Source organism: Stenella coeruleoalba, assembly GCF_951394435.1.
Source record: "Stenella coeruleoalba genome assembly, chromosome: 10".
NCBI classification, from domain to species: domain Eukaryota; kingdom Metazoa; phylum Chordata; class Mammalia; order Artiodactyla; family Delphinidae; genus Stenella; species Stenella coeruleoalba.
The window spans coordinates 27,006,906-27,034,243 of NC_137156.1; the positions used below are offsets into that span (position 1 = coordinate 27,006,906).

A 27,338-nucleotide genomic window follows, 5' to 3' on the forward strand; every position below is an offset into this window, starting at 1 on the left:
GAAAGTAAATGAGCTAAGTCAACCCCTTTTCTCTTAAAATGTCCTTTGCTATTTCCCATCTGCCCATACTCTTGTTATAAGTCATCTGGTTTTAATTAGAGACAATTTTGAAATGCAAAACTATAAAGAATAATATAACCAACACCTGGGTACCCAAATGAGGATTAACAATTGCCAACATTTGATGTATTTATTTTATTTTATTTTTGGTCTTTATGAATAACGTGAAACACTACAGATGAAGAATTTCTTATCACCTGTGCCTTCATGCCATCCCAGTACCCCTTCCCTTATAAGCAAACACTATCATAAATATAGTGTGTGTGCTTTTTAATCCTTATTTTATATGTAGAGATTCAGAGTTCAATCTTTTTCGCCTTTCTTATCTCCAAGTATTGTAGAGTTCTATTAGATTAACCTTAGTCCCAGTGAGAGGAAAAGACATATAATGTATTCTTGGGGACCTCCCATTTTAGGATAAAAAAGACCCCAAGCCAAATGTCCAAATACACTCTGATCTTCAGTTACACATCCATGTAGCAATGGTAGAACAGAGGTGCCTACTTCACTGGCATTTACCAGCAAAGACAGGGCTTTTCACAGGAAGTAGGTACTCAGTTGAAAATATAAAGTGATAAAAAGTTCTCACTCAGTTTGAATTTACTTCTATGTGACAGAGAGGGAATTTACTCCAGATTGAACATATTTAATTGCAAAAATGTTAGGTTTCCGCTTATTTACCATCGTTTTAAAAAAGCCTAACATGTTTGGAGTCATGCTTTACAATTTAGGGTCTATTACTGGAAAATAGAAGGAAAAAAAAGAGAATAAGTAAATCATTAACACATTTTAATTTGGGCAAACTTTACAAGTACTTTATTAATACGCTGGAGCATATGAAACATGTACGTTTGCTTTTAATGCTTTTGTCTTTTCTAGGTGGTTGTGCGAGTGAATGACATACCAGCTTATTGTTCAGGTTCCTGTTCCTTCCAATACCTTGAAGGGTCAACTCCCCGGGTCCACTCTGTGTGGTATGCCCTCGGTATGATGTGCACTTGGCATTGAGATGGGCGTGAACTTTATTTTTTATTTTTTTTTTTGAAGTATAATTGATTTACCATGTCATGTTAGTTTCAGTACAGGGATTCAGTTATATATATATATATATATATATATATATATATATATAAATATATATAATATTATATAATATTATATAATATATATAATATATTATATATTATATAATATATTAATATATTATATAATATATAATATATTATATAATAAAATATAATATCTAATTATATATATAACATATATTAATATATTATATATTATATATTATATATAATATATATAATATATATAATATATAATAATAATTATATATTATATATATACTATATAATAATATATATTAATATATATAATATATATATTATATATATATAATATATATAATATATAATATATATAATATATATATAATATATAATATATTATATATATTATATATAATATATATTATAATATATAATATATAATATATAATATATATTATATATTATATAATATATAATATATATATAATATATATAATATATATTATATATATTATATATATTATAATATATATAATATATATTATATATAATATATATTATATATATTATAATATTATATATTATATATATATAACTATATATATAACTATATATATAATATATATATAGTTATATATATATATAACTGAATATATATATATATATAACTATATATATATATATATATATATATATATATATGCTTTTTCAGATTCTTTTCCCTTATAGGTTATTACAAATATTGAGTATAGCTCCCTGTGCTATACGTTAGGTCCTTATCTGTTTTATATATAGTAGTGTGTATATGTTAATCCCAACCTCCTAATTTGTCCCTCCCCCACCTCTTTCCCCTCTGATAACCATAAGTTTGTCTTCTATGTCTGTGGGTCTATTTCTGTGCGTGAACTTTAGACTGAGAGTGACTTGTTGGAGGCCGTGTACCTGGTGATGTGTGGGTAGAAGGTGTGTCCGTTCATGGGGTGGATGTTGAGTGATGCAGCAGAAGGTGAATTTTTTAGCCAATCTAAATGAAATGGTTATGATTTGAAATTGTGGATTTTTTTTTTTTTTTAATTTCTTGGCTGCGTCGTGTGGCACGTGGGATCTTAGTTCCCTGACCAGGGTTCGAACCTGTGCCTCCTGCAGTGGAAGTGCAGAGTCTTAACCACTGGACTGCCAGGGAAGTCCTGAAATGGTGGATTTTTGATGACTTAAAATGTCATCATTCCTGGTGGCACAGTGGTTGAGAGTCTGGTGGCACAGTGGTTGAGAGTCTGCCTGCCGATGCAGGGGACACAGGTTCGTGCCCCGGTCCGGGAAGATCCCACATGCCACGGAGCGGCTGGGCCCGTGAGCCATGGCCGCTGAGCCTGTGCGTCCGGAGCCTGTGCTCCGCAAAGGGAGAGGCCACAACAGTGAGAGGCCCGCGTACCACAAAAAAAAAAAAAAATGTTGTATTCTCTTTCTCCCTTGTTTTGAAATTTTCTTTATTTTTATTTTTTTCCCCATTTTTTGTTGACTAGTGATTTCTCATCACTAGTTTGAGAAAGTTTAAGATGAGGGCTCTACGCTATTAAAATCAATATAGATTCCAATACATGAGTCAGCATTTAATTCCTTGAATTTTGGGAGAGGAAGGTGAGAGGGAATGAACATTTGATAGAGTTCTTGTAAATGGAGTGATATCACTGAGAAATGATTTCTTTCTTTTAATTTCTTTCTTCTTTTAAGATGACATTGACCTACTGGTCTATATTACTGGAAGTGGTTTCTCTGGTGACTCCGAGGCCTTGCAGGTTACAGTGAACAAAACAAGTTGCAAAGTTATTTTCTCAAACCAAACGAATGTGGTGTGTCAGACAGGCCTGCTGCCCGTTGGAGTGCATCAGATTTCAGTGTTGGTGAGACCCTCTGGTCTTGCCATCAATGCCAGTGGAGGAGGCCTCTTCCTAAACGTGGAGCCCAGACTGGATGCTGTGGAGCCTTCCAGAGCTGCAGACATTGGTAATCCGGGGGCACCTGCCTTGCATCTGACCCTCTGAAGCTAGCATTCTTGCCCATCTGCAGGAATCTAGTCCTGCCGTGGAATAAATTCTGTAGCCACTGTGATTCACAGCTTTCTGTTTTCTGCCATCAGCATTTCTTCCAATGAGTAATAGACATTTGAGCCCTTAAATGAACTCACTTGCCACCTAAAGGACCATAGTTTGGCTGATGGCGTCAGGCATCACTGGGTCAATCATTGAGTCATTGGGACAATCTGATCAAATGGAAATGACACTAGGAGGGGGAGTTAGGACATGTGCCTGGGTTTTCAGCCTGCCAAAATCAGAAGTGTGACCTTAGAAGTTTCAGATACTTCTGTGGGACTTAGTTTCCTAACAGTGATGAGGATGGGCACAGGATCGTTTACTGAGTACCTGTTCTAGGTAGTCGCACACCCTAAATGCTTACAGCCGCTGGAAAGGTGGAATTATTATCCACATTTTTTCAGATGAGATAATAGTATTTCTAAGAGAAGAGTGACTTCCCCAAGGCTTCCTGATGGAAAGAGGTGGAGCTAGGATGCAAACCAGGATTGTGGGATGCCAAGGCTCCTGCTGCTTCTACCTCAGCATGCTGTCTTACCCATGCAATGGGCTGAACAATGCTTAGACCTCTTAGTTTTGAGTGAGATTAAAATGAGCCAACAGGTGGGAAAGTCCCTTGAAAATTAAAAGCATTTGCAAATGTGAAGTACAGGCCTGGCCCACTAGGAACTTAATGGGTGTTTCACAAATGTTTGTAAAATGACGTACACTCGGATACTTGGCTAGCAGTCAAAGCCAACTACCATTTGAGTAGTGGGGTATGGAGAGGTCAGCAGGGCTTGCCAGCATCAGCCCTGTGCATTGGGTCTTAGTGCCATGGCAACCAAGGCTCTCCCCAGGCTTTCTGAGGGACACAGCCTGTTTAAAACAACCCAGCCAGACTGCAAGAATCTCAGGAACACTCATGCTTTATATGTTAATATATGATTTTTAGAGCATAAAAATTTTTCCTTAATGCCTTGGATTTTTGTCATTGTTTATTCTGTTGGCCAAAGATTCGTGGCTTAGAACACTTATTAAAGTAGTGTTTCCTGGCTACAAATTCATTGTTCAAAGGAACAGTTGATTTCTGAATTTACTTGGCCTTATAGAGTAAATCAAGAGGGCTGCTTTTTTCTTCTCTGCACATAAAACCGAACAAGCTTGCCCTTATTTCTCAGTGATTTAAGGAGGGAGCCAGATTGTCTGTGGTGCTCAGAGTGAAAGATCACACTCTATATTAACCCAATAACTATTGGTTTGAGTCTTCCCACCAGATGTATAAGTGGCTTTGATCTTCCTATAAAGTTATCTTTGCAGTTCAGGCCACACCTTCCTTCCTCACTCGACTCCCCCACTGGACTGCAGGTACCTCCAGGGCAGACAGGTGACTCAATCAGCTTTGTCCTCTACACAGAGTGACTCACACAGGCAGACTGGCCAACTGTCCCAGTTTCCTGGGACTGAGGGGTTTCCCAGGATGCAAGACTTTCAGTGTTAAAATTGGGACATGGAACTCTAAGTGCTAAAACTTGGAAAATCCCAGACAAACTGAGTTGAGTTGGTTACCCTGTCAGGGTATGCTATACCAACAATACATGGTGAAGGGTTTGTCTAGGAGGACTGTACACCACCCCTCTGTATTTTAGTGAAAGATGGAAAACTCAGAGAAGGGATAATGTTGGGTGGGTCCAAATTAATCTCTGGTATGACTGAGGGGAAACGGAAGGAGAGAGAGATTCTAGCTGCTACTTTATTACTGGATTTAAACTTTCCCTCTGAACCCTTCCTCCACCCTGCCACCTACCTAGTACCAACCAGTATCATTCAGTCCATCCATCCATCCATCACTCAACACTGACTGAGCCACCCTGCGGAAAGCCCTGTGCCAGGTGCTGAAGACCTTGGTTCTCAAAGTGTGGTTCTGGACCAGCGGTATCTCCATCATCCGGGAGTTTGTTAGAAATGCAGTCTCAGGCCCCATCTCTCACCTCCTAATCAATCTGCATGTTCACAGGATCCTCAGGCAATTTCTATGAATAGGGCAGTTTGAGCAACACCGCTATTGGGGATTTAAAGAGAACCAGGCTGAGTCCTACCAACAAGGAATTTACAGAACAGTTGAGTATGTAATGAATATGTGTAATAATGTGATCAGTAATATTCCAAATCACCACTTGCCCATATGCCAAGTGCCCTTAAAAGGATTAAAAAAAAAATTGGTTCATTTCTGTGTGTTAGGTCCTAAGGTGTGGACGCTTGTGAGGCACTTCAGCTTTCAAATGGGAATGGCATTGTCACTGCCTCTCCAACTTTTAATTATTATCAACAATAATAATGACAACAATTTATTTAGCTCTTACTATGTGCCAGTCACTATGAATGTTGAGCATACAATAAATTGAAACAAAGTCCCTGCTCTCCTGGAGGTAAGTGTGTAAGAGAAAAATAAAGCAGGGGAATAGTGACAGAGGGAGTGGTGGTTGTGATAGGATGGTCACTGGCACTGGAGAAATGACAAGGATGTCACTGGAGGGTGGAGACAGGGAGGAAGTGAAGGAATGAGTCTTGGGGAAATCTTGGAGGAGATTCTAGGCAGAGGGAACACCAAATGATAAAATCTTAAGTCAGAATGAGCTCAGCTTGTTCCAACCAAGGAGGTTTCTGTGGCTGGAATAAATTGAGTGAGGGGGGTGGTAGGAGATGACTGGGAGCAGATCATATGGCTTTAGAGGCTGTGAAAGGATATTGGGTTTTTGTTGTTGTTGTTTTTTGGCCATGCCGTGTGGCACGTGGGATCTTAGCTCCCTGACTAGGGATTCAACCTGCGCCCCCTGCAGTGGAAGCTCAGAGCCCTAACCACTGGACTGCCAGGGAAGTCTGAAAGGATGTTGGCTTTAATTCTGAGCAAGACAGGTGCCATTGGAAAAGTTTAAGTGCAAAAGCAACATGATCTGACTTAGGCTGCTGTGTGAGGAGATACTGTAGGGAGGCAAGGATGGAGGCTACTGAAGCCATCCAGGGGAGAGAGAATGTTGGGTTGGACTAGGGCAATATCTCTTAGAAATATATATTTATCATTTTATTGTTGTTGCTTGTTCCTTGGTGTCCTATCTAAGAAACGATTGCCTAATCCAATGTCACAAGATTTATGCCTATATTTTCTTCTAAGAGTTTTATAGCTTTAGCTCTTGCATTTAGATGTATGATTCATTTTTAGTTAATTTTCGTATATAGTGTGGGTTAGGGGTCTGTATTAGTTTTCTAGGGCTGCTTAACGAGGTACTGCAAACTAGATGGCTTAAATAACAGAAGTTTATTGTCTCACAGTTCTGGAGGCTATAAGTCTGGTATCAAGATGTCAGTGGAGGTGATTCCTTCTGCAACAACCTGTGAGAAAGAATTTGTTTCATGCCTCTCCCCAAGATTCTGGTAGTCTGCTGGCAATCTTTGGCATTCCTTGGGTTGTAGAAGCATCACCCTGATCTCTGCCATTATCTTCACATGGTGTTCTCCCTGTGTCTTTTATGTGCCCAAATTTTCCTTTCCTAAGGACACTAGTCATATTGAATTAAGGACCCACCCTACTCCAATATGACCTTGTCTTAGCTAAGTACATCTGTAATGACCCTATTCCCAAAAAAGGTCACATTCTGAGGTACAAGGGGCCAGGACTACAACATATGAATTTTGAGGGGGACACAATTCAGGACTCATCTTCCTGGTGTTGAGCCCTAGGGTTGGGGTGCCCAATATGTGGCTCAAACCCCTCACTCCCCAGGGAGGGTCCCCGAGCCTGAGATATCCCCCTTTTCTTCTGTGTCCCCTGCTAGGGGTGTGGGTCCTGAGCTGATTGCTTCTCCTCCCTTCCCACCCAACTCTGTGAGGATTTTCTTACAGCCTTGGTTGTAGAAGAACCTTTTTGCCAGCATCCAGGTTGTTTGCAGTGAGTTGCTCCACATGTAGATGTATTTTGATGTGTTTGTTGGGGGAGGTGAGCTCTGCATCATCCTACTCTGCCACCTGATCTCTCCAATTATAACTGTTTTGTAAGGTATTTTAATGTCTGGCAGAAGACCTTCACTCTTATTTTTGAAATTTTGTTTTCTGGCTATTGTTTATTTTTCATTGAATTTTAAAATCAGCATGTCTAATTTAAATTAAAATTTTTTTTGTATTTTTATCATGATTGTATTGATGCTTTAGTTTAACTTAGAAAGGTATGCCACAGGCATCTTAGGTAGCCTCATCCACAAGAGGGCAGACAGCAGAAGCAAGAAGAACTACAATTCTGCAGCCTGTGGAAGGAGAAACCACATTCACAGAAAGACAGACAAAATGAAAAGGCAGAGGACTTTGTACCAGATGAAGGAACAAGATAAAACCCCAGAAAAATAACTAAATGAAGTGGAGATAGGCAACCTTCCAGAAAAAGAATTCAGAATAATGATAGTGAAGATGATCCAGGACCTCGGAAAAAGAATGGAGGCAAAGACCGAGAAGATGCAAGAAATGTTTAACAAAGAACTAGAAGAATTAACAAACACCTAGAAGAATTAAAGAACAAACAAACAGAGATGAACAATACAATAACTGAAATGAAAAATACACTAGAAGGAATCAGTAGCAGAGTAACTGAGGCAGAAGAACGGATAAGTTACCTGGAAGACAGAATGGTGTAATTCACTGCCATGGAACAGAATAAAGAAAAAAGCATGAAAAGAAATGAAGACAGCCTAAGAGACCTCTGGGACAGCATTAAACACAACAACATTCGCATTATAGGGGTCTAGGAAGGAGAAGAGAGAGAGAAAGGACCCGAGAAAATATTTGAAGAGATTATAGTCGAAAAATTCCCTAACATGGGAAAGGAAATAGCCACCTACGTCCAGGAAGCACAGAGAATCCCAGGCAGGATAAACCCAAGGAGAAACATGCTGAGACACATAGTAATCAAATTGGCAAAAATAAGACAAAGAAAAATTACTGAAAGCAGCAAGGGAAAAACGACAACATACAAGGGAACTCCCAAAAGGTTAACAGGTGATTTCTCAGCAGAAACTCAACAAGTCAGAAGGGAGTGGCACGATATATGTAAAGTGATGAAAGGGAAGAAACTAAAACCAAGATTACTCTACGTGGCAAGGATCTCATTCAGATTTGACGGAAAAATCAAAAGCTTTACAGACAAGCAAAAGCTAAGAGAATTCAGCACCACCAAACCATCTCTACAACAAATCCTAAAGGAACTTCTCTAAGTGGGAAACACAAGAGAAGAAAAGGACCTATAAAAACAAACCCATAACAATTAAGAAAATGGTAATAGGAACATACATATCGATAATTACCTTAAACATGAATGCATTAAATGCTCCAAGCAAAAGACACAGGCTTGCTGAATGGATACAAAAACAAGACCCATATATATGCTGTCTACAAGAGACCCACTTCAGACCTAGAGACACAGACAGACTGAAAGTGAGGGGATAGAAAAAATATTCCATGCAAATGGAAATCAGAAGAAAGCTGGAGCAGCAATACTCATATCAGATAAAATAGACTTAAAGAATGTTACAAGAGAAAAGGAATGACACTATGTAATGATCAAGGGATCAATCCAAGAAGAAGATATAACAAATATATATGCACCCAACATAGGAGCATCTCAATACATAAGGCAACTGCTAACAGCTGTAAAAGAGGAAATCAACAGTAACACAATAATAGTGGGGGACTTTAACACCTCACTTCCACCAATGGACAGATCATCCAGACAGAAAATTAATAAGGAAACACAAGCTTTGAATGACACAATAGACCAGATAGATTTAATTGATATTTATAGGACATTCCATCCAAAAACAGCAGATTACACTTTCTTCTCAAGTGCACACAGAACATTCTCCAGGATAGATCACATCTTGGGTCACAAATCAAGCCTCGGTAAATTTAAGAAGATTGAAGTCATATCAAGCATCTTTTCCGACCACAATGCTATGGGATTAGAAATGAATTACAGGGAAAAAAACGTAAAAAACACAAACACATGGAGGCTAAACAATACGTTACTAAATAACCAAGAGATCACTGAAGAAATCAAAGAGGAAATCAAAAAATACCTAGAGACAAATGACAACGAAAACACGACGATCCAAAAACCTATGGGAGGCAGCAAAAGCAGTTCTAAGAGGGAAGTTTATAGCAATACAAGCCTACCTCAAGAAACAAGAAAAATCTCAAATAAACAATCTAACCTGACACCCAAAGGAACTAGAGAAAGAAGAACAAACAAAACCCAAAGTTAGTAGAAGGAAAGAAATCATAAAGATCAGAGCAGAAATAAGTGGAATAGAAACAAAACAATAGCAAAGATCAATAAAACCAAAAGCTGGTTCTTTGAGAAGATAAACAAAATTGACAAACCTTTAGCCAGACTTATCAAGAAAAAGAAGGAGAGGACTCAAATCAATAAAATTAGAAATGAAAAAGAAGTTACAACAGACATCGCAGAAATACAAAGTTTCGTAAGAGACTACTATGAGCAACTCTATGCCAATAAAATAGACAACCTGGAAGAAATGGACAAATTCTTAGAAAGGTGTAACCTTCCAAGACTGAACCAGGAAGGAATAGAAAATATGAACAGACCAATCACAAGTAATGAAATTGAAATTGTGATTAAAAACCTTCCAACAAACAGAAGTCCAGGACCAGATGGCTTCACAGGTGAATTCTATCAAACATTTAGAGAAGAGCTAACACCCATCCTTCTCAAACCCTTCCAAAAAATCGCAGAGGAAGGAACACTCCCAAACTCATTCTAACTCATCATCCTGATACCAAAACTAGACAAAGATTCTACAAAAAAAATTACGGACCAGTATCACTGATGAGTATAGATGCAAAAATCCTCAACAAAATACTAGCAAACAGAATCCAACAACATATTAAAAGGATCATACACCATGATCAAGTGGGATTTATCCCAGGGATGCAAGGATTCTTCAGTATACGCAAATCAATCAATGTGATACACCATATTAACAAACTGAAGAATAAAAACCATATGATCATCTCAATAGATGCAGAAAAAGCTTTTGACAAAATTCAACACCAATTTATGATAAAAACTCTCCAGAAAGTGGGCATAGCGGGAACCTACCTCAACATAATAAAGGCCATATATGACAAACCCACAGCAAACATCATTCTCAATGGTGAAAAACTGAAAGCATTTCCTCTAAGATCAGGAACAAGACAAGGTTGTCTACTCTTATGACTATTATTCAACATAGTTTGGGAAGTCCTAGCCACGGCAATCAGAGAAGAAAAAGAAATAAAAGGAATATAAATTGGAAAAGAAGAAGTAAAACTGTCACTGTTTGCAGATGACATGATACTATACATAGAGAATCCTAAAGATGCCACCAGAAAACTACTACAGCTAATCAATGAATTTGGTAAAGTTGCAGGATACAAAATTAATGCACAGAAATCTCTTGCATTCCTATACACTAACAACAAAAGATCAGAAAGAGAAATTAAGGAAGCAACCCCATTTACCATTACAACAAAAAGAATAAAATACCTAGGAGTAAACCTACCTAAGGGGACAAAAGACCTGTATGCAGAAAACTATAAGACACTGATGAAAGAAATCAAAGATGACACAAACAGATGGAGAGATATACCATGTTCTTGGATTGGAAGAATCAATATTGTGAAAATGACAGTACTACCCAAAGCAATCTACAGACTCAGTGCAATCCTTATCAAATTACCAGTGGCGTTTTTTACAGAACTAGAACAAAATCATCTTAAAATTTGTGTGGAGACACAAAAGACCCCAAATAGCCAAAGCAGTCTTGAGGGAAAAAAATGGAGCTGGAGGAATCAGACTCCCTGACTTCAGACTATACTACAAAGCTACAGTAATCAAGACAGTATGGTACTGGCTCAAAAACAGAAATATAGATCAATGGAACAGGATAGAAAGCCTAGAGATAAACCCACGCACCTATGGTCAACTAATCTATGACAGAGGAGGCAAGGATATACAGTGCAGAAAAGATAGCCCTTCAATAAGTTGTGCTGGGAAAACTGGATAGCTACATGTAAAAGAATGAAATTAGCACACTTCCTAACACCATACACAAAAATAAACTCAAAATGGAGTAGAGACCTAAATGCAAGACTGGACACTATAAAACTCTTAGAGGAAAACATAGGAAGAACACTCTTTGACATAAATCACAGCAAGATCTTTTTTTGATCCACTTCCTAGAGTAATGGAAATAAAAACAAAAATAAAAAGACAACCCTCAGAATGGGAGAAAATATTTGCAAACAAATCAACGGACAAAGGACTAATCTCCAAAATATATAAACAGCTTATGCAGCTCAATAGTAAAAAAAACAAACAACCTAATCAAAAAATGAGCAGAAGACCTAAATAGACATTTCTGCAAAGAAGACATACAGTGGCCAAGAAGCACACGACAGGTTGCTCAACATCACTAATTATTAGAGAAATGCAAATCAAAAGTACAATGAGGTATCACCTCATACCAGTTAGAAAGGGCATCGTCAGAAAATCTACAAACAAGAAATGCTGGAGAGGGTGTGGAGAAAAGGGAACCCTGTTGCACTGTTGGTGGGAATGTAAATTGATAAGCCACTATGGAGAACAGCATGGAGGTTCCTTAAAAAACTAAAAATAGAACTACCCTATGACCCAGGAACCCCACTACTGGGCATATACCCAGAGAAAGCGATAATTCAGAAAGACACATGCACCCCAGTGTTAATTGCAACACTATTTACAATAGCCAGGTCATGGAAGCAACCTAAATGCCCATTGACAGATGAATGGATAAAGAAGTTTATACAATGGAATATATACAATGGAATATATACAATGGAATATTAGTCATAAAAAAGAACGAAATTGGGTCATTTATAGAGACGTGGATGGATCTAGAGAGTGTCATACAGAGTGAAGTAAGTCAGAAAGAGAAAAACAAATATAGTATATTAACGCATATATGTGGAATCTAAAAAAATGGTACAGATGAACCAGTTTGCAGGGCAGAAATAGAGACACAGATGTAGAGAACAAACATATGGACACCAAGAGGGAAAGTGGCAGGTGGGGTGGTGGTGGTGGTGGTGGTATGAATTGGGCGATTGGGATTGACATGTATACACTAATATGTATAAAATAGATAACTAATAACCTGCTGTATAAAAAATAAATAAAATAAAATTCAAAAAGAAAAAAAAAGAAAGATATGCCACCTTACAATGTTCACTCTTTCCGTACATTTACTTTAGTTTTCTTATTTAAGTTTTAACTCATCTGTTACGTTTGTCAGCAGCATTTCAAAGCTTTCTTCACATTTCTTCATACTCTTGAATTGTTCTTGTCAAGATTGTTTCCAGATATTGTATCTTTTATGTTGCTAATGTATGTTGGCTCTTCCTCAATGTTATTCTTTAACTTAGAAGTTTATTGTAGTCTTGTCCTGAATCTTAAGGGCATGTTTATATATTTAACTTCAGGATAACATTCCACTTAGTCACATGCTCCTGCGAGAGTTTCATCAGGTTGTATAAATTTCCTTTCTCACCCTGACACATTGGGGAATGACAACCTTGCTTCTGTGGCCTCTCCCCACTGGCATGGGATATGTGTCTCTATTTGGTGGCTTCACTGCCTCTTTTATGTCCCTTTCTGGAAAGATGGCAGACCAGAATCATTGCTGATCAACAATAAGTGGGCTTCCTGTCCATCAGCTGGATCAAGGGCTGGTCCTCCAAATGGTATTGTGTGCCGTGGTATCAGTGCGATTGGTGCCATTCCTTCTCTTACTGACGTTTGTGGTGAGGAGATGGGGGTTTCTGTGGTTGCTCCTCCTCAGTGGTCAGTACAGAAATCCTGGCAGCACTTGGTGACAATGACAGTCCCTTCTATATCATTATGGAGACCAGAACATAGTCTGTGTGGTATCGAATCACAAAGCTGGAAGGGTTAAGGCTGTCATTTAAAGATGAGGGAGAGGGAATTCCCTGGTGGTCCGGTGGTTAGGACTCTGAGCTTTCACTGCTGAGGGCCGGGTTCAATCCCTGGTCAGGGAGCTAAGATCCTGCAAGCCGAGTGGCATGGCCAAAAAAAAAAAAAGTTGAGGGAGACGAGGACCAGTGAACTCAGGGACAATAATGCAAATGACCTGCTCTAAGTGGTAGAGCAGTCTATAGCCCTGACTCTGGGCCCCCTGCTCTATCTACTGTCTTATACTTGCTCTCTTATACTGGTTTCTTGGGAAGAGAGTATGTTTTATCGAATTGGCAGGGATGATGTTCAGAAATCTGGAGCAGAAGCAGTTTCCAGAGACCATCTATTGATACTCTACTTCTCTGTTCCACGTCTGTGTTTTATCTCTATGTTTTAGTCTTAAATATCTCCTCCTCTCTGCCCTTCAGTCACTGTATCTCCCATCTCATTTAGTAGTTTATATTTTTAACTTTAGTCTTTTTCTTCAGTTTGAACATGCCTTGTGTTTTGACTAAGGAGTTTCATATTTTGATTTCATTTATTTCTCTTGTGGATAATTAATTGTTGTCTGTCTGTACGGCTGTGTGTCCTATCTGAAAATGCTGCTTTTGTACAGGAGGGCTCTGGGCCACCATCCAAGGCTCTAGTTTGGAAGATGTTAGCCTGGTTTTATTTGGATCCCAGTTTTGTGCCATTAATGTCACCACAAGCAATTCACGAAGAATTCAATGCAAAGTTCCACCCAAGGTAAGTGGAATCTTTTGGCATTTCCTCTCTGAGTGAGTGACCATTGTTAACGTGTAGTGTAAGGTTCTCAGTGAATCGTTCCTTAGAACTAAGTAACTGACATGACGTTTTCATCATGAGAGCATGCTTATGTTGCTTACATGGAAGCACTTCTGTTATGAACTGGGAAGCTGACCCCGCCAATGGGGCTTGTAATTAGCATCAGTTAATTTCTTTTAAAAGAAGACAACCAGGCAGTCCCAGTCCATACTCTTAATGAGTATTAGTGCCACAGAATAAATATATTTACCTAGTGCACATTCTGAGTGTTGGTTTGCAAGACATATATCTTAGAATCTCGCTTCTTTCTCAAGTAAACAAATAACTTAGTTTTCATTAGCAATTTTGTTTTCTGGCATGGATGTGACTGGTGGAACTTGGAATCCTCTAGAATGTCTGGTTCCTATGAAATAGCTTCCTAGTTAGTCCCTACTGCTTCCCTTGTTTCTTAAAAACAAGTCCCTTAGCTTTCCCATCCCTCTTCAGCTGGTGCTATCCCATAGATGGCATAAGAGTTTTTGGTCCAGACCCTTCCCTGGTGCTGTGGGTGAGAGTCATGCTCACAGCTGAAATTGAACTTCCTATTCAGAGTTCACTTCAGTGCCATCAAGATTCCTAGCACATCCATGACCCCCAAAGAAGGCTGTCTGCTGAACAATAAAGATCTCTGGAAGAAGAGAGGGTTCAGAGTAATCTTTGATCTCTGGTCCCATATTTTTATCTCATCCAGTTATTCAAATATTATGAAATGTTAGCTTTTATATATAAACTGCATGCAATTCTAATATGTTTGTGTTGTAATTTGTATATTTCCCATTATTGGACATTTAGATAATTTCCAAAATTTCCTGTGTACTTACTATGTGCCAACAACAGCAGCACAGAGGTATAAAGCTTTTGACATGGATATCCAGTTGTCTGAAACTCTTTTTAAATAATACTCTCACCATCGCTGTGTGGGTGTCTGATTTCTGGTGCCTTGGCCAACATTGAGTATCAGCACTTTAGCTATATTTACTATTTTAGTGGGTAAAATTTGTACTGTTTGAATTTCTTTTACTAGAGAGAATAAAAATTAGGAAAGCCAACTTTTAATTGAACAAAGCAATACATGCAAAGTTCAAAAGAAAATAGTAAGACAATCATACTCTCTCGTACCCACTTCCCCATTCTTCAGTCCCCCTTTCTGAAACAACCACTTTAAATTCCTTTGAATATAGTTACAGTGTCATTTTTTGGTTAAATCAATAAACCATATTTACATTATTAAACTATTTGAATGATACTGACAGAATCAGGCAATATATATTTTTTATAGTTTGTCTTTTTCTTAGAGTTTTTTACTTCATAAATTTATTTATTTGTTTTTTTTGGGGCTGTGTTGGGTCTTCGTTGCTGTGCGTGGGCTTTCTTTAGTTGCGGTGAGTGGGGGCTATTCTTCGTTGTGGTGTGTGGGCTTCTCATTGTGGTGGCTTCTCTTGTTGCGGAGCACGGGCTCTAGGCGTGTGGGCCTTAGTAGTTGTGGCACGCGGGCTCAGTAGCTGTGGCGTATGGGCTTAGTTGCTCCGCGGCATGTGGGATTTTCCTGGACCAGGGCTCAAACCTGTGTCCCCTGCATTGGCAGGCGGATTCTTAACCACCGTGCCACCAGGGAAGTCCCTAGAGTTTTTTTTTTTACATGTCTTCCTTATTATAAAAATCCTCTATAAAAAATATTTCATTATATCAGTTGCTCTTTTTTCTTGAAGCTCCCTCTTCTTCTGCTTCAATCTAACTTGTGTTTTCTAGATTTATTCTATAGGTTTCATCCTAGTATTTCCCTTGACTGCTCTCCTGAGTAGCTTCACTGTTTCTTGGAGTATTTTTTCTCTTTTTTTGGTTATTGCTTATTTTATAAGATAATAGCCTTAAGAAATACCCCAAGAAAGAAAATGTGGGAGGGAAGTTTTCTTAGTACTTAAATATCTCAAAGTACTCTCACACTTGATGGGTAGTTTAGCTAGATATAGATGTTTATTTGAAATTGCATTTTTTTTGCAGAGCCAATTGGTGTGTTAATTGCAAATCATTCTTCTTTACTCTTTAATCTGTTGGATGCTGCACTTGCCTATTCTAAGCACTTGTCACTGTGAGTGTGTGTGCATGTGAGAGAGACAGAGACAGAGAGAGACACAGGCACAGAGAGAGACTTCAAAGTAGCAAATATAGTCTTTAAAAACAATTTTCTTGAAATTAACCCTTTAAACTAATTCTGTATGGACTTTGCTCAACTCAGTCTTATTTACAGAGTTTTTATTTTTTAAAAACTATTTATTTTCCTTAATTTTTTGGCTGTGTCGGGTCTTAGTTGTGGCACACGGGATCTTCGTTGAGGCATGTGGGACCTTTTGTTATGGTGTGTGGTCTCTTCGTTGCGGCACCCGGGCTTCTCTCTAGTTGTGGCATGTGGGTTTTCTCTCTGTAGTTGTGGCGCAAGGGCTCCAGGGTGAGTGGGCTCTGTAGTTTGCAGCATATGGGCTCGCTCGTTGAGATGCAAGAGCTCAATAGTTGTGGCGCGTGGGCTTAGTTGTGCCGTGGCATGTGGGATCTTAGTTCTCCGACCAGGGTTTGAACCCGCGTCCCCTGCATTGGAAGGTGGATTCTTTACCACTGGACCACCAGGGGAGTCCCCAGAGTTTTGATTTTAAAAATTAATTTTTCAGGGGGAAGATGGACCTACAGTGAATGTGACTGTGATCAGAGGGGACCATTCTGTGGTTCTTCCCAAGGCATTTACTTACGTCTCCTCTTTAAATCCAGTAATTGTGTCTCTCAGCAGAAACAGAAGCAGCATAGCAGGTAAACTACCTGATCCTGTAGGATCTTTTTAGCTTACAGCACTGATCGTATAAAAAGGCAAAACAATGGCCTATTAATTTTATTGAAGATAGTATTATATTTTGGATGGAAGTTATTTTTCTGAAAACCTGGAGACTGATTTTGTCCTCTTAGCCATCATTGAATAAATTTCCTTATATCTATTTTTCTCTCTGTAAAATTGGGACCATTTCTATCCTGAAAATGACATGGGAATTCGAAGTTAAAAATTCAGTAAATATGTATTGTGTACCTACTATGTGCCAATAGTAATAGCACAGACATATAGTAGACATTAATCTTTGTCATTAATTTATAGAATTATTAGCCTCAGTTTACAGATTAGGAAACTAAAGAACAGAGAGAATAAGTTACTTGTTTAAGATGTTACTTGGTACTAACAACCTGGTAGTAAGTACCAGAGTGGGGATTTGAACTCAGGCAGTCTGGTTGCAGATTCCAGGCACGCAGCCACTTACAGTTTATTGTAAAATAGCATTTGGGGCAGCAGGTCCTTTTATAGCAGTTATTAGATATGATTAGAAAATAGTATATTCTGATTAACTTGTTCCTTGAGAGACATATATATAAAGAGTGTATTATTTAGCATCCAACTACATGAAATGATTTAATCTTTCTTTGATGATTCAGATGATATGACTGGATGGAATTATGACAATTTATTATCATGTCATAACATATAGATTTGGAAAAGTAGCAGGTAGCACTGTGTTCTGGTTAATTGGGTGCCAGTTGACAGAGTTTATGGCAGACATGTCTAAGGGTTTATTATACAAGACCATCAAATTTCCTAAAGAAACAGCCTGGACTCAATTTTTCTGGTACTATTTTCATTTTCCATTGCTCAAGAGTACATAAAGGGAGGTGTCCTTTAGCTTCTCAATATTATTCAGCTCAGATAGTGCAGAAGAAGAATTTGCTGCCTGAGGCGACCAAAGTGTGTAAAATTCCTTAGTGGTATAGATTCTTCCCAACGAAGTAGAAAAGGGAGGAGGGAGCTCCATGTTCTATTCAGATTTCAGTGATTTTGGCTCTTAATAAAATTTCCCACCTATAATGAAAAGAATAAATACATTGCATCAGTGCCTCAAAGGCATCTCAGATTAGCTTGACAATTGACCAAGAGCCCAAGGAGATCATGTTATTGATATATACAACATGATGCATTATTTGCAGGATTTACACTTGCAATGAGATCTTTCTACAGGCAGAATAAAGAAGAACTTGTTATAAAACCCACAGTGAGTGGTGCCCTGTTGGGAAAGTTTATTTTGAAACTTGGAGGGCTACGTATCTCCATCCAGGAGATGCTGATGCTGATGATGACAGTAGAGCCAAGAAGAAATCAAAGAGAAAAGAAGAGGGGCAGGGAAGGAGGAGGAAGGATTTGATGTGAGAGACCATTAGTGTGATTTCTGCTGTCAGCGCCCGACCTGAATGAATTCCAGCTCAACCACTCCTTGGGCACAATACTTAACTTCCTTTATCTTTAGCTTCTCCAACTGTTAGGTAGGAATAAGTCTTTCAACGTTATTGGGAAAAATGGAGATAAAGTATCAATAGGTAAAAGTACATAGCCCAGGAACTAACACAGAGTAGCACTCAATAAATGCTTTATTGAAGTGAGCACCATTATTCTGCCAGATACTGGGTGTTGTATAAATGGGCCAAAGATGGCCTCTCTACATTGGCCCCATGTGGTTTCCTTCTTCACAGCAGGCTGGGATCCATTAGCTGAAAAGTCCGCCAGTGCCAAATTCAAATTCACACACCTAATTGTTTTAAATATAGCCCCAATAAGCAGATTTTCTATAACCTTTTAGAGCCTATCTGCTTTACATACCCTGCGAAACTTCATTTAACATCTGATAGCCATATCTGTTCCTCTTGATACTCAATACATATATGAGATAAAATGAAGTGTCTGTAGTATACATGGCATTTTAGTAGAGTTGCTAGTAAACTAAAAAGGCATTGAGATACAAGACTGGACTCAGGCCCTCACATTTCCATTAATCAGCTCTGAGACCTGGGCTACTGAGCCTTAGTTTCCTCAAAAGCAAAATGCCAATCCTGCTAACTGCCATGCATATGTTATCAGGACAGTGTGAGGGTCAAATGGGATAATGTGGGTGAAAGGGCTCTGTAACTGCGAATGACTGCGCTCATGTATAGCATTGCTACAGGGCTCGGCGCATAATCAAGACAGAGCTTTAGACTTCTATCTTCAGAAAAGTAGAGGCTACAAAAAGGACATGGGGTGTTATTTTCTGGTTATGAAGACCATCATAGCTACTTGATTTGCCTCTGTATGGATATGAATTAATGCCTCTTGTGTACAATTGTCCTGACAATTTTTTCTTTCTATGCCCTTGAAGTTATAGGCTGTAGCTCTATTAAATGAGTTGTAAGTTTCATGATAAAAATTAGGTTGGCATTAAAAGCTTTTTCAAATTATTTTTATTTGTTTTGGCCACACTGCACGGCTTGCAGGATCTTAGTTCCCTGACCAACGATCAAACCTGGTTCCAGCAGTGAAAGTGCCAAGTTCTAACCACTGGACTGCCAGGGAATTCCCGGCATTAAAACTCTTAATCAGAGTATTATGCACAGGGCTAGCCACGTGTTTAATCTCAAAAGCTAATCTTAGAATTGAATAAACGGTTGAGACCACAAATCCACTTCACAGGGGCTAATGGATTCTTTTCAACACAGGAGGTGAGACCCTTTCCATTGGAATGGTGCTGCCAATGAACCACACGGATTTGGATGCCCAAGTCCACATTGGGGACACCAGAGCTCGGGTCCGAGCGCAGGCAGCTCAGGGCCTGGAGGTGGTGCTGCCCCCGCTGCCTGCTGGGCTCCATGGAATCTCAGTCTCCATCAATGGGGCCCACATTCATGCACAAGGGTGAGGTGGACCCTTGCCATTCATTTTAAGTCTGTTGATGGTCTAGCGATTCAGTTGAGGAATTCTAGTTTTGAGTTAGGTCTTTATTTTTTCTTCTTCTTCTGAAGAAGGATAAACATATGAGAACCCTAAAATTTGAACAAATCTTGGAGACCCTACAGGACAGTTCACTCTCAAGACCAGTTTTTGGCTTACTAGTTGGGGAAAGGAGAACTTTCTGGAACTAAGATGTCATGTCTCTCAGTTGGGTTGGGGTGAGATGGGATGGGCATCTCTATGTAAGGAGGAAGAGTCTGCGCTTAATAAGAGATTGTGATTTCACTAAGACCTTTAATAATAACAGTGTCTTGGGCTTTGAATAAATGGCTTCAATTACTGCACAGGCCGTGCTCAGTCCTCTTTACCCTGAAGTCCCCTTGCCCAGTATTTCTCCAGAAGTTCCCTTACTTCATTCCAGAAAGTAGCTAAACTCTATGAGGCTGATGTGCCCACTTGATATTGGAGCAGGAAAATATCCCACTTAGCTTCTCTTCTTCACGTTTCCTTCCTTCTCTGGTGGACTGTGCCCCTCACCTGTGCTCTCCATCACAGCCCCCTTTCTTTCTTCTTCTCCCCCCAATACATACATCTCGGCTGTCTCGTGCCTTCTTTTCTCTTTTTTTTCTGACTCTCAGTTATTTCATGACCATCTCCCCATTTTCTATAGTGTGGATCTTCACATCCAGTACATCACAGAAGTCTTCAGCATCCAGCCTTGCTGTGGGTCCGTTCTGGGTGAGTGGCTTTGACCTGACTGGTATTATTTATTCAGCAAGTCTACTCCCTGGATATTCAGAGTTTGTTCCTGGTGAGACCAGAGAAGGGGCTGCAGGGAGAGGTGCTTTCCCCTGCACTGGGAACTGAGTGATGTACTTTGGAAGGTGTGAAAACTCAGGATCCCTTAGCCCAGTGAGTTCAGGAAATTAAAGAATTTTTAATTCTTTAAAGGAGATGTGCCTGGTTTTCTTTTTTCCTAATGGAAGGAGGCTGGAACATCTAAAAAGTGGCGCATCTCGAGTACATATCACTGAATCACTTTGCTGTACATCAGAAATGAACACAATATTGTAGATAAACTATATTTCGATTAAAAAAACAACAGTAGTAAACGAGAGAAGAGCTTCCTGAGTTAGCCGTTTTGATACTGCATGGGCAAGGGCAAGAGGCATGAGTCTTTGATGTCTTCGCTTGCTCTAGGGATGTAGATGAAGGACGAGACAGAGTCAGAAACACAAATGTCAACATGGGAGATGTCAGGACAGGACAAATAGAGAAATCTAGAAAACTACTCATTTTCAGAAAAAACTGAAAGCTATGTATTTGCCTGTGATAATCATTGTGATAGTGGATGGAATAACACATTATCCTTTAAAAATTTTTTTTTGATTGGGGTATAGTTGATTTACAATGTTGTGTTAGTTTCAGGTGTATATCAAAGTGAATTAGTTATACACATACATATATCCACTCTTTTTAAGATTCTTTTCCCATATAGGCCATTGCAGGGTATTGAGTAGTTCCCTGTGCTATACAGTAGGTACATTCTCCTTCTTGAACATAGTATAATCCTTTTTAAAGCTGCTTGGCTATACCACTGATTTGGTAATGATAAGGGGTACGTTGCCCCCATCCCTGTCCTGAAGATGGGATTTGATTGTGCCTCAACTAGAAAGTGAGACGATGTCTATGAATACAGCAGCAAAATTACAAGCATGCTTCAATGTTTCAGTTCTTCTTGATATGTCATATACACACACACACGACTACATAATATATGGAATACTGGAATATTACATAGAATAATATAGAAGATAAGTAGAAGACTTCAACAAATTAGATTTTTCATTAGTAAGTTTAATATATATAGAACAGTATACATATATACTACATAATAACATAGAGAATAATACGGAATATTAGGGCAGATAATACAACAGATGACAAGAAGACTAAAGAATTTGATTTTTCATTATGTATATGTTGTATACATATGTATATGAAATATACATATCCTCTTTCTACATAATAATTTGTAGAATCATATAGACTGACATGTTAAGATAATATAGCAGATGACAAGAGCACTTCAAGAAATTTGATTTTTCATTAGTGTCCAAGTTGATGGAGGTTTCTAAGGATCTATAAACATACTTGGAAATTTTGTCTTAAATAGTATAAACATTGCTCTTATAGGACAATTTATATTGTTTTACTATCATGTGAAATTTAGCGCATCTGACTCCTGCCAAAATGATCACACATCAACATTGATGGGTGAGGTGAGATACTTTCACTAACACTTACCCCACCTTTTACTTGGTCCTGCTGGGGCTCACACAGGGGCTGTGAGTTCCTAGTTCTGAAATATCAGCTTTTCAGTTTTATTCTCAATATTTGTGCTTTAGGTGGAACCATCCTCAGCATCTCAGGAAGAGGGTTCAGCAGCGACCCAGCTTTGGTTTGGGTGCTCGTGGGCAATCGGTCCTGTGACATTGTGAACTCAACGGAGACGAACGTCTGGTGTGAGACCCCGCCAGCCCCCCTGCCTCCTGGTGCCCCAGCCCCTGTGGAGGTCTGGGCTGGCAGCCGGCCCTTCCCCCACCAACCTTTGCCAAGCCTGGTGGGGAAGGGCTTCATCTTCACATATGAAATGGCAGCAACCCCGGTGGTCACAGCCACGCGAGGAGAAATCACAAATCACAGCCTGAGGCTCTACGTGGAAGGGCAGAATCTCTCCAACTCAGAGGTCCTTCTGGGGAACTTGAGCTGTGATGTTGAGACCCAGTCTCCCAGTAGCAACACAAGCCTGTCTGGGTGCGCTTTTCCTCTTCACAGTTTGGAGGTGGGCATCTATCCTCTCCAAGTACGTCAGAGGCAGATGGGGTTTGCTGACATGTCTGCGGTGCCCCAGCAATTTGTGGTGTTGCCTCAGATAACAGCCATTTCCCCAACACTTGGGTCCACTTGTGGAGGGACAGTACTCACGGTGAGGGGCTTGGCTCTTAATTCCAGCAGGAGGTCAGTTCAGGTTGACATTTCAGGTCCTTTCACTTGTGTGATTTTGAGTTTGGGGGACCAGGCGGTCCTCTGTCGGATTACCCCGGTGGGTAACCCCGTGCCTGGCGCTTCCTTCACCCTGAATGTTACTGTCCTGGTTAATGGGCTGCCCAGCGCCTGTCAGGGGAATTGCACTCTTTTCTTGTGTGAAGAGACAACTCCTGTCATGGACGCCTGGACCACAAGCATCAGTGGGTCTCTGACCACAGTGCTGATTAGGGGTCAGAGGTTAGGTACCGCGGCTGATGAGCCAATGGTGTTTGTGGATGATCGCCTTCCTTGCACTGTGACTTCCTTTAATACAACCCACGTGGCGTGTTGTATCAGTGGCTTGGCCCCAGGACCCCACTACCTGTCGGTTCTTCATACGAGATATGGGTATGCTTGTTCTGGTCACGTTTACAGACACTTCCACATTTTGCCTCAAGTGTTTCATTATTTCCCCAAGAATTTCAGCCTCCATGGTGGAAGCCTCTTGACCTTGGAGGGTACAGCCCTGAGGGGACGGAACTCCACTTTAGTCTACATTGGCCAGCAGGCCTGCCTGACTGTGAACCTCAGCTCTGAGCTCATCCAGTGCGCTGTTCCTGCAGGGAATGGCTCCGTTGCCCTGGTCATAGAGGTAGATGGACTTTCTTACCAGGTGGGCGTCATTGGTTACAGCGACGCCTTCACCCCCGAATTGCTCTCAGTTTCTCAGACTGATGACGTCTTAACGTTTTCAGTGGCCGGGATCTCAGGAGCTGCGAACGTTGACATTTTTATTGGGATGTTCCCCTGTGTGGGTGTCTCTGGCAACCGTACTCTTCTCCAGTGTGTGGTCCCATCCCTTCCTGTCGGGGAGTACCAAGTCAGAGGTTATGACCACCTGAGAGGGTGGGCCTCATCTATCCTGGTGTTCACATCCAGAGTGACCGTTACAGCAGTGACCGAGAACTTCGGTAAGTCAGGCAGATGAGGCAGAAGAGCTTTCTTTATATAAGTGGATCAGTAGCTCCTGTCCCTACTCTGTGAGGTAGGAAATCAACGTCAGTCTGAATGACAGAAGGAGAGAGAAGCCGGTTTTCCTCTTAACAGCCCCAGCTTCCTCCTAAAACTTTGTCATGCTCCATTTATGAGGCTTTGTTTTTTATCGAGGAGATTGTGCATATTCTCTAAGTGTTTGATTGTATTTTAATTTGATACATTAACCCGCTTTAATTTGTGCTTTAAGTAATACCGTTTGTAAGAGCTCATAATTTGATCATTTAAGTAGAACATAAATGCCTTCATTTATTTTTAAACCTATCTGCCAATTTGAATTGTTTTAAACTTATTAAATATGATTAATTTTTATCATTTTGTACTATTTCACAGATGAATTCATACTCCACCAATAATAAGCCAATTGCACAGTATGATTTCATTGGTTGAACTTTTTCTTCTTTTAGATGTATTGATATTTGCCTTGCCTTTTCTTCCAGTGATGGTTTGGGTTTCTGTCCCCTTAATGTCTTACTACACTTGAGATAGCTCAAATGTGATTGTGATGCAGAAAGGTTAGAAGTAATTATGGGAGCAGGATCCTAGACTGATGAAGTACGAACCAAGCCATTTCTTGGAACAAATATGTCTGGCCTCAGCTGGGCGGGATGCTACGGGGATTGGGGTTTGGTCCTGAGTCTGTCACTATCTTAGCTGGGTAACTTTTTTAAGCCTCAGATTTCTTATTTGATAAAGGGTTTGGGGCTGGATGCTCCCTTGTTCCCCTTTCAACTCTCTAGGAATCCATGACTTTTATGGTGAGAGAGGAGGGGTAAGAATGCACCCAAGCAAAAAGTTTGTCAGGTAGCTGTGTAAATACCACCTAGATTTGACATTGAAGGCAGGAGAAACTAGACCTCTATCTCAATGTAGACTAGAGGTCTCTGCACATCTGACATTTTCAGATGTCAGCTGACATTTTCCTTTATTGATTTTCAGACTGAAGCAAAACATGTTGTCTGTTAAGAACTGACATGATTTTACCCATCAAACAGGCACTCTTCTTACACAGCAGGTAGGAGTATAAACTGGGGCAACATTATTTTGGAGAGAAATTTGGCAGTATTCGTCAAAATTAAAAATTTACTTTTCCTTTGACCTAGCAATTCCACTTCTAAGAAGTTGCACCAGTTTTACTCATATAAGTGTATATAGTTCATTGCACCATCCTTAATTGCAGAAAAAGAGGAGAAATTATGGAACTATCAATCAATAGGAAGATTGCTCAATAAATTATGGAATAATCATATGATGGAATTCTAAGTGGCTATTAAAATGATGAGCTAGGGGGCTTCCCTGGTGGCACAGTGGTTGAGAGTCCGTCTGTCGATGCAGGGGACACGGGTTTGTGCCCCGGTCCGGGAAGATCCCACATGCCGCGGAGCGGCTGGGCCGGTGAGCCATGGCCGCTGAGCCTGTGCGTCCGGAGCCTGTGCTCCGCAGCGGGAGAGGCCACAACAGTAAGAGGCCCGCATACTGCAAAAAAAATAAATAAAAAATAAAAATGATGAGCTAGATCTGTATATATAGACTTGGAAAAATGTTTATGCTACACTTCTAATTTTTAAAAAAAGTTGTAGAATATTATGTATAGAATGACCCCTTTGTATAAAAAAACCTATATGCTTAGAAAATTCAAGAAGAATTCACAAGAAATTCTATACATGGCTACTTCTGGGGAGTGAGATAAGTAGTTAGGGGAAGTTTTTCTTTCACTTTATACTCTTCTGTATAAAAAGTTTAAGAACGATAAATAAGCATTATTTTTCTACATAGGAATTTTTACACGTTTTATAGGTTGTTGAATTATTGGGGTTTGACAGAATAAGGGCTCCAGGCTTTGGAGGCCAGAGCTTAGTGAGAAGAAACTGAGAAAACAGGGAATCTAAGGCCAGTGTGTGGACTCAGGAGGGCATAGAAAGAATGAAGGGGAGCAGGAAAGCATGGGTTTGAATTCTGAGTAAAGAAAGATTTGCCTCTATGATGGTGAACTCATCATTTTGTCTTTAAAGGCTGCCTGGGTGGAAGGCTCGTGCATGTGTTTGGAGCAGGATTTTCTCCTGAGAACATCTCAGCTGCCGTGTGTGGTGCTCCCTGCCAAGTCTTGGCTAACGCGACAGTGTCTGCCTTCAGCTGCCTGGTTCTGCCCCTGGATGGTCAGGAAAAATGCCATATTCGTTTTTTAAAGAGTATATATGGAAATGACATACTTTGGTTAACTCCATTTTTTTGATAATTAATGCTGTATTGACTTTAAATTTTTCTATGTGTTCCTGGGGGGGGGGAAATACACTGATCCCCATCTAAAATGGTAGTTAGAATTGGGGACCACCTGTTAAGATGAGTCATAACAGCTTTTGTCATGTTAATGACAACAAAACATTTATCACCTATGTTCTTTTTTTTTAAACATCTTTATTGGAGTATAATGGCTTTACAGTGGTGTGTTAGTTTCTGCTTTATAACAAAGTGAATCAGTTATACATAAACATATGTTCCCATATCTCTTCCCTCTTGCATCTCCCTCCCTCCCACCCTCCCTATCCCACCCCCTAGGTGGTCACAGAGCACCGAGCTGATCTCCCTGTGCTATGCAGCTGCTTCCCACTAGCTATCTACCTTACGTTTGGTAGTGTATATATGTCCCTGCCACTCTCTCACTTTGTCACAGCTTACCCTTCCCCCTCCCCATATCCTCAAGTCCATTCTCTAGTAGGTCTGTGTTCTTGACGGCAGTCATATGAAGATGGAGAAAGTAGTTCTGAGTGGTGAATACTAGTTTCAGTGACAGCCTAGGCATCGTGGAGAAAACAATTTTGTCTTGTTCTGAGGTGGGGCTGCTGAAAATGTCTGCCTTCTGGAGGTCCTAGTGAAGGGATTAGATCATTCTGCTGGAGAGCTCTTGCATATTAGTGTGCTCAGGTCTTGAATCTTATTATAGGAAAAAAAGGCCAACATTAACATTATCCTTCTATTCTGTAAAGTCCAGATAATTACCTGAGCCCTTACTCAGTAAAACACCACGATCTCTCACTGTTGTAAGCTTTGTAGCCATCACATAAATTGTGGCACGGGAAGCCATGTCTTTGTGGGGTGGAGGGTTTAGAATGGAATGTGCAAAGCTTTGATATTTCTATGATGGGGCTCACAACACATGGTTATAACCTACTGAGCTTCAGAAAAAAAAGTCTCAGGGATGAAATTACTATTATCACTACAGGGTCAGCTAAGCCAGGTGGTTATTTGGTTTGCATAATCATAGATCTTATACCTGTGCACTTAAAAATAATTTGTACTCATGTTCTCTGTAAAATGCTTTAAGTTATATTCCTAATTTCTGTGTCTGCAACTTGAATGTTGGTGAAAGATTTACAGTGATAAAAGCATCACTTCTGAGCTTGGACAAAAATTCC

At 39.8% G+C, this 27,338-nt stretch overlaps 1 protein-coding gene across 17 annotated transcripts in view; it reads left to right on the forward strand.

The window, feature by feature from the left end:
- Window positions 1-27,338, forward strand: part of PKHD1 (PKHD1 ciliary IPT domain containing fibrocystin/polyductin) — a 534,197-nt gene that overhangs the window by 145,403 nt on the left and 361,456 nt on the right. For 16 of the 17 annotated variants that reach the window (XM_079935418.1, XM_079935415.1, XM_079935403.1 and 13 more), the window contains 8 exons: window positions 940-1,045; window positions 2,841-3,113; window positions 13,849-13,979; window positions 16,721-16,856; window positions 19,611-19,806; window positions 20,513-20,580; window positions 22,251-23,843; window positions 25,938-26,081. In XM_079935418.1, coding sequence (XP_079791544.1) covers window positions 940-1,045; window positions 2,841-3,113; window positions 13,849-13,979; window positions 16,721-16,856; window positions 19,611-19,806; window positions 20,513-20,580; window positions 22,251-23,843; window positions 25,938-26,081 — 2,647 coding nt within the window. The remainder of the gene's footprint in view (window positions 1-939; window positions 1,046-2,840; window positions 3,114-13,848; window positions 13,980-16,720; window positions 16,857-19,610; window positions 19,807-20,512; window positions 20,581-22,250; window positions 23,844-25,937; window positions 26,082-27,338) is intronic. The other variant, XM_079935404.1, reaches the window with a different exon arrangement.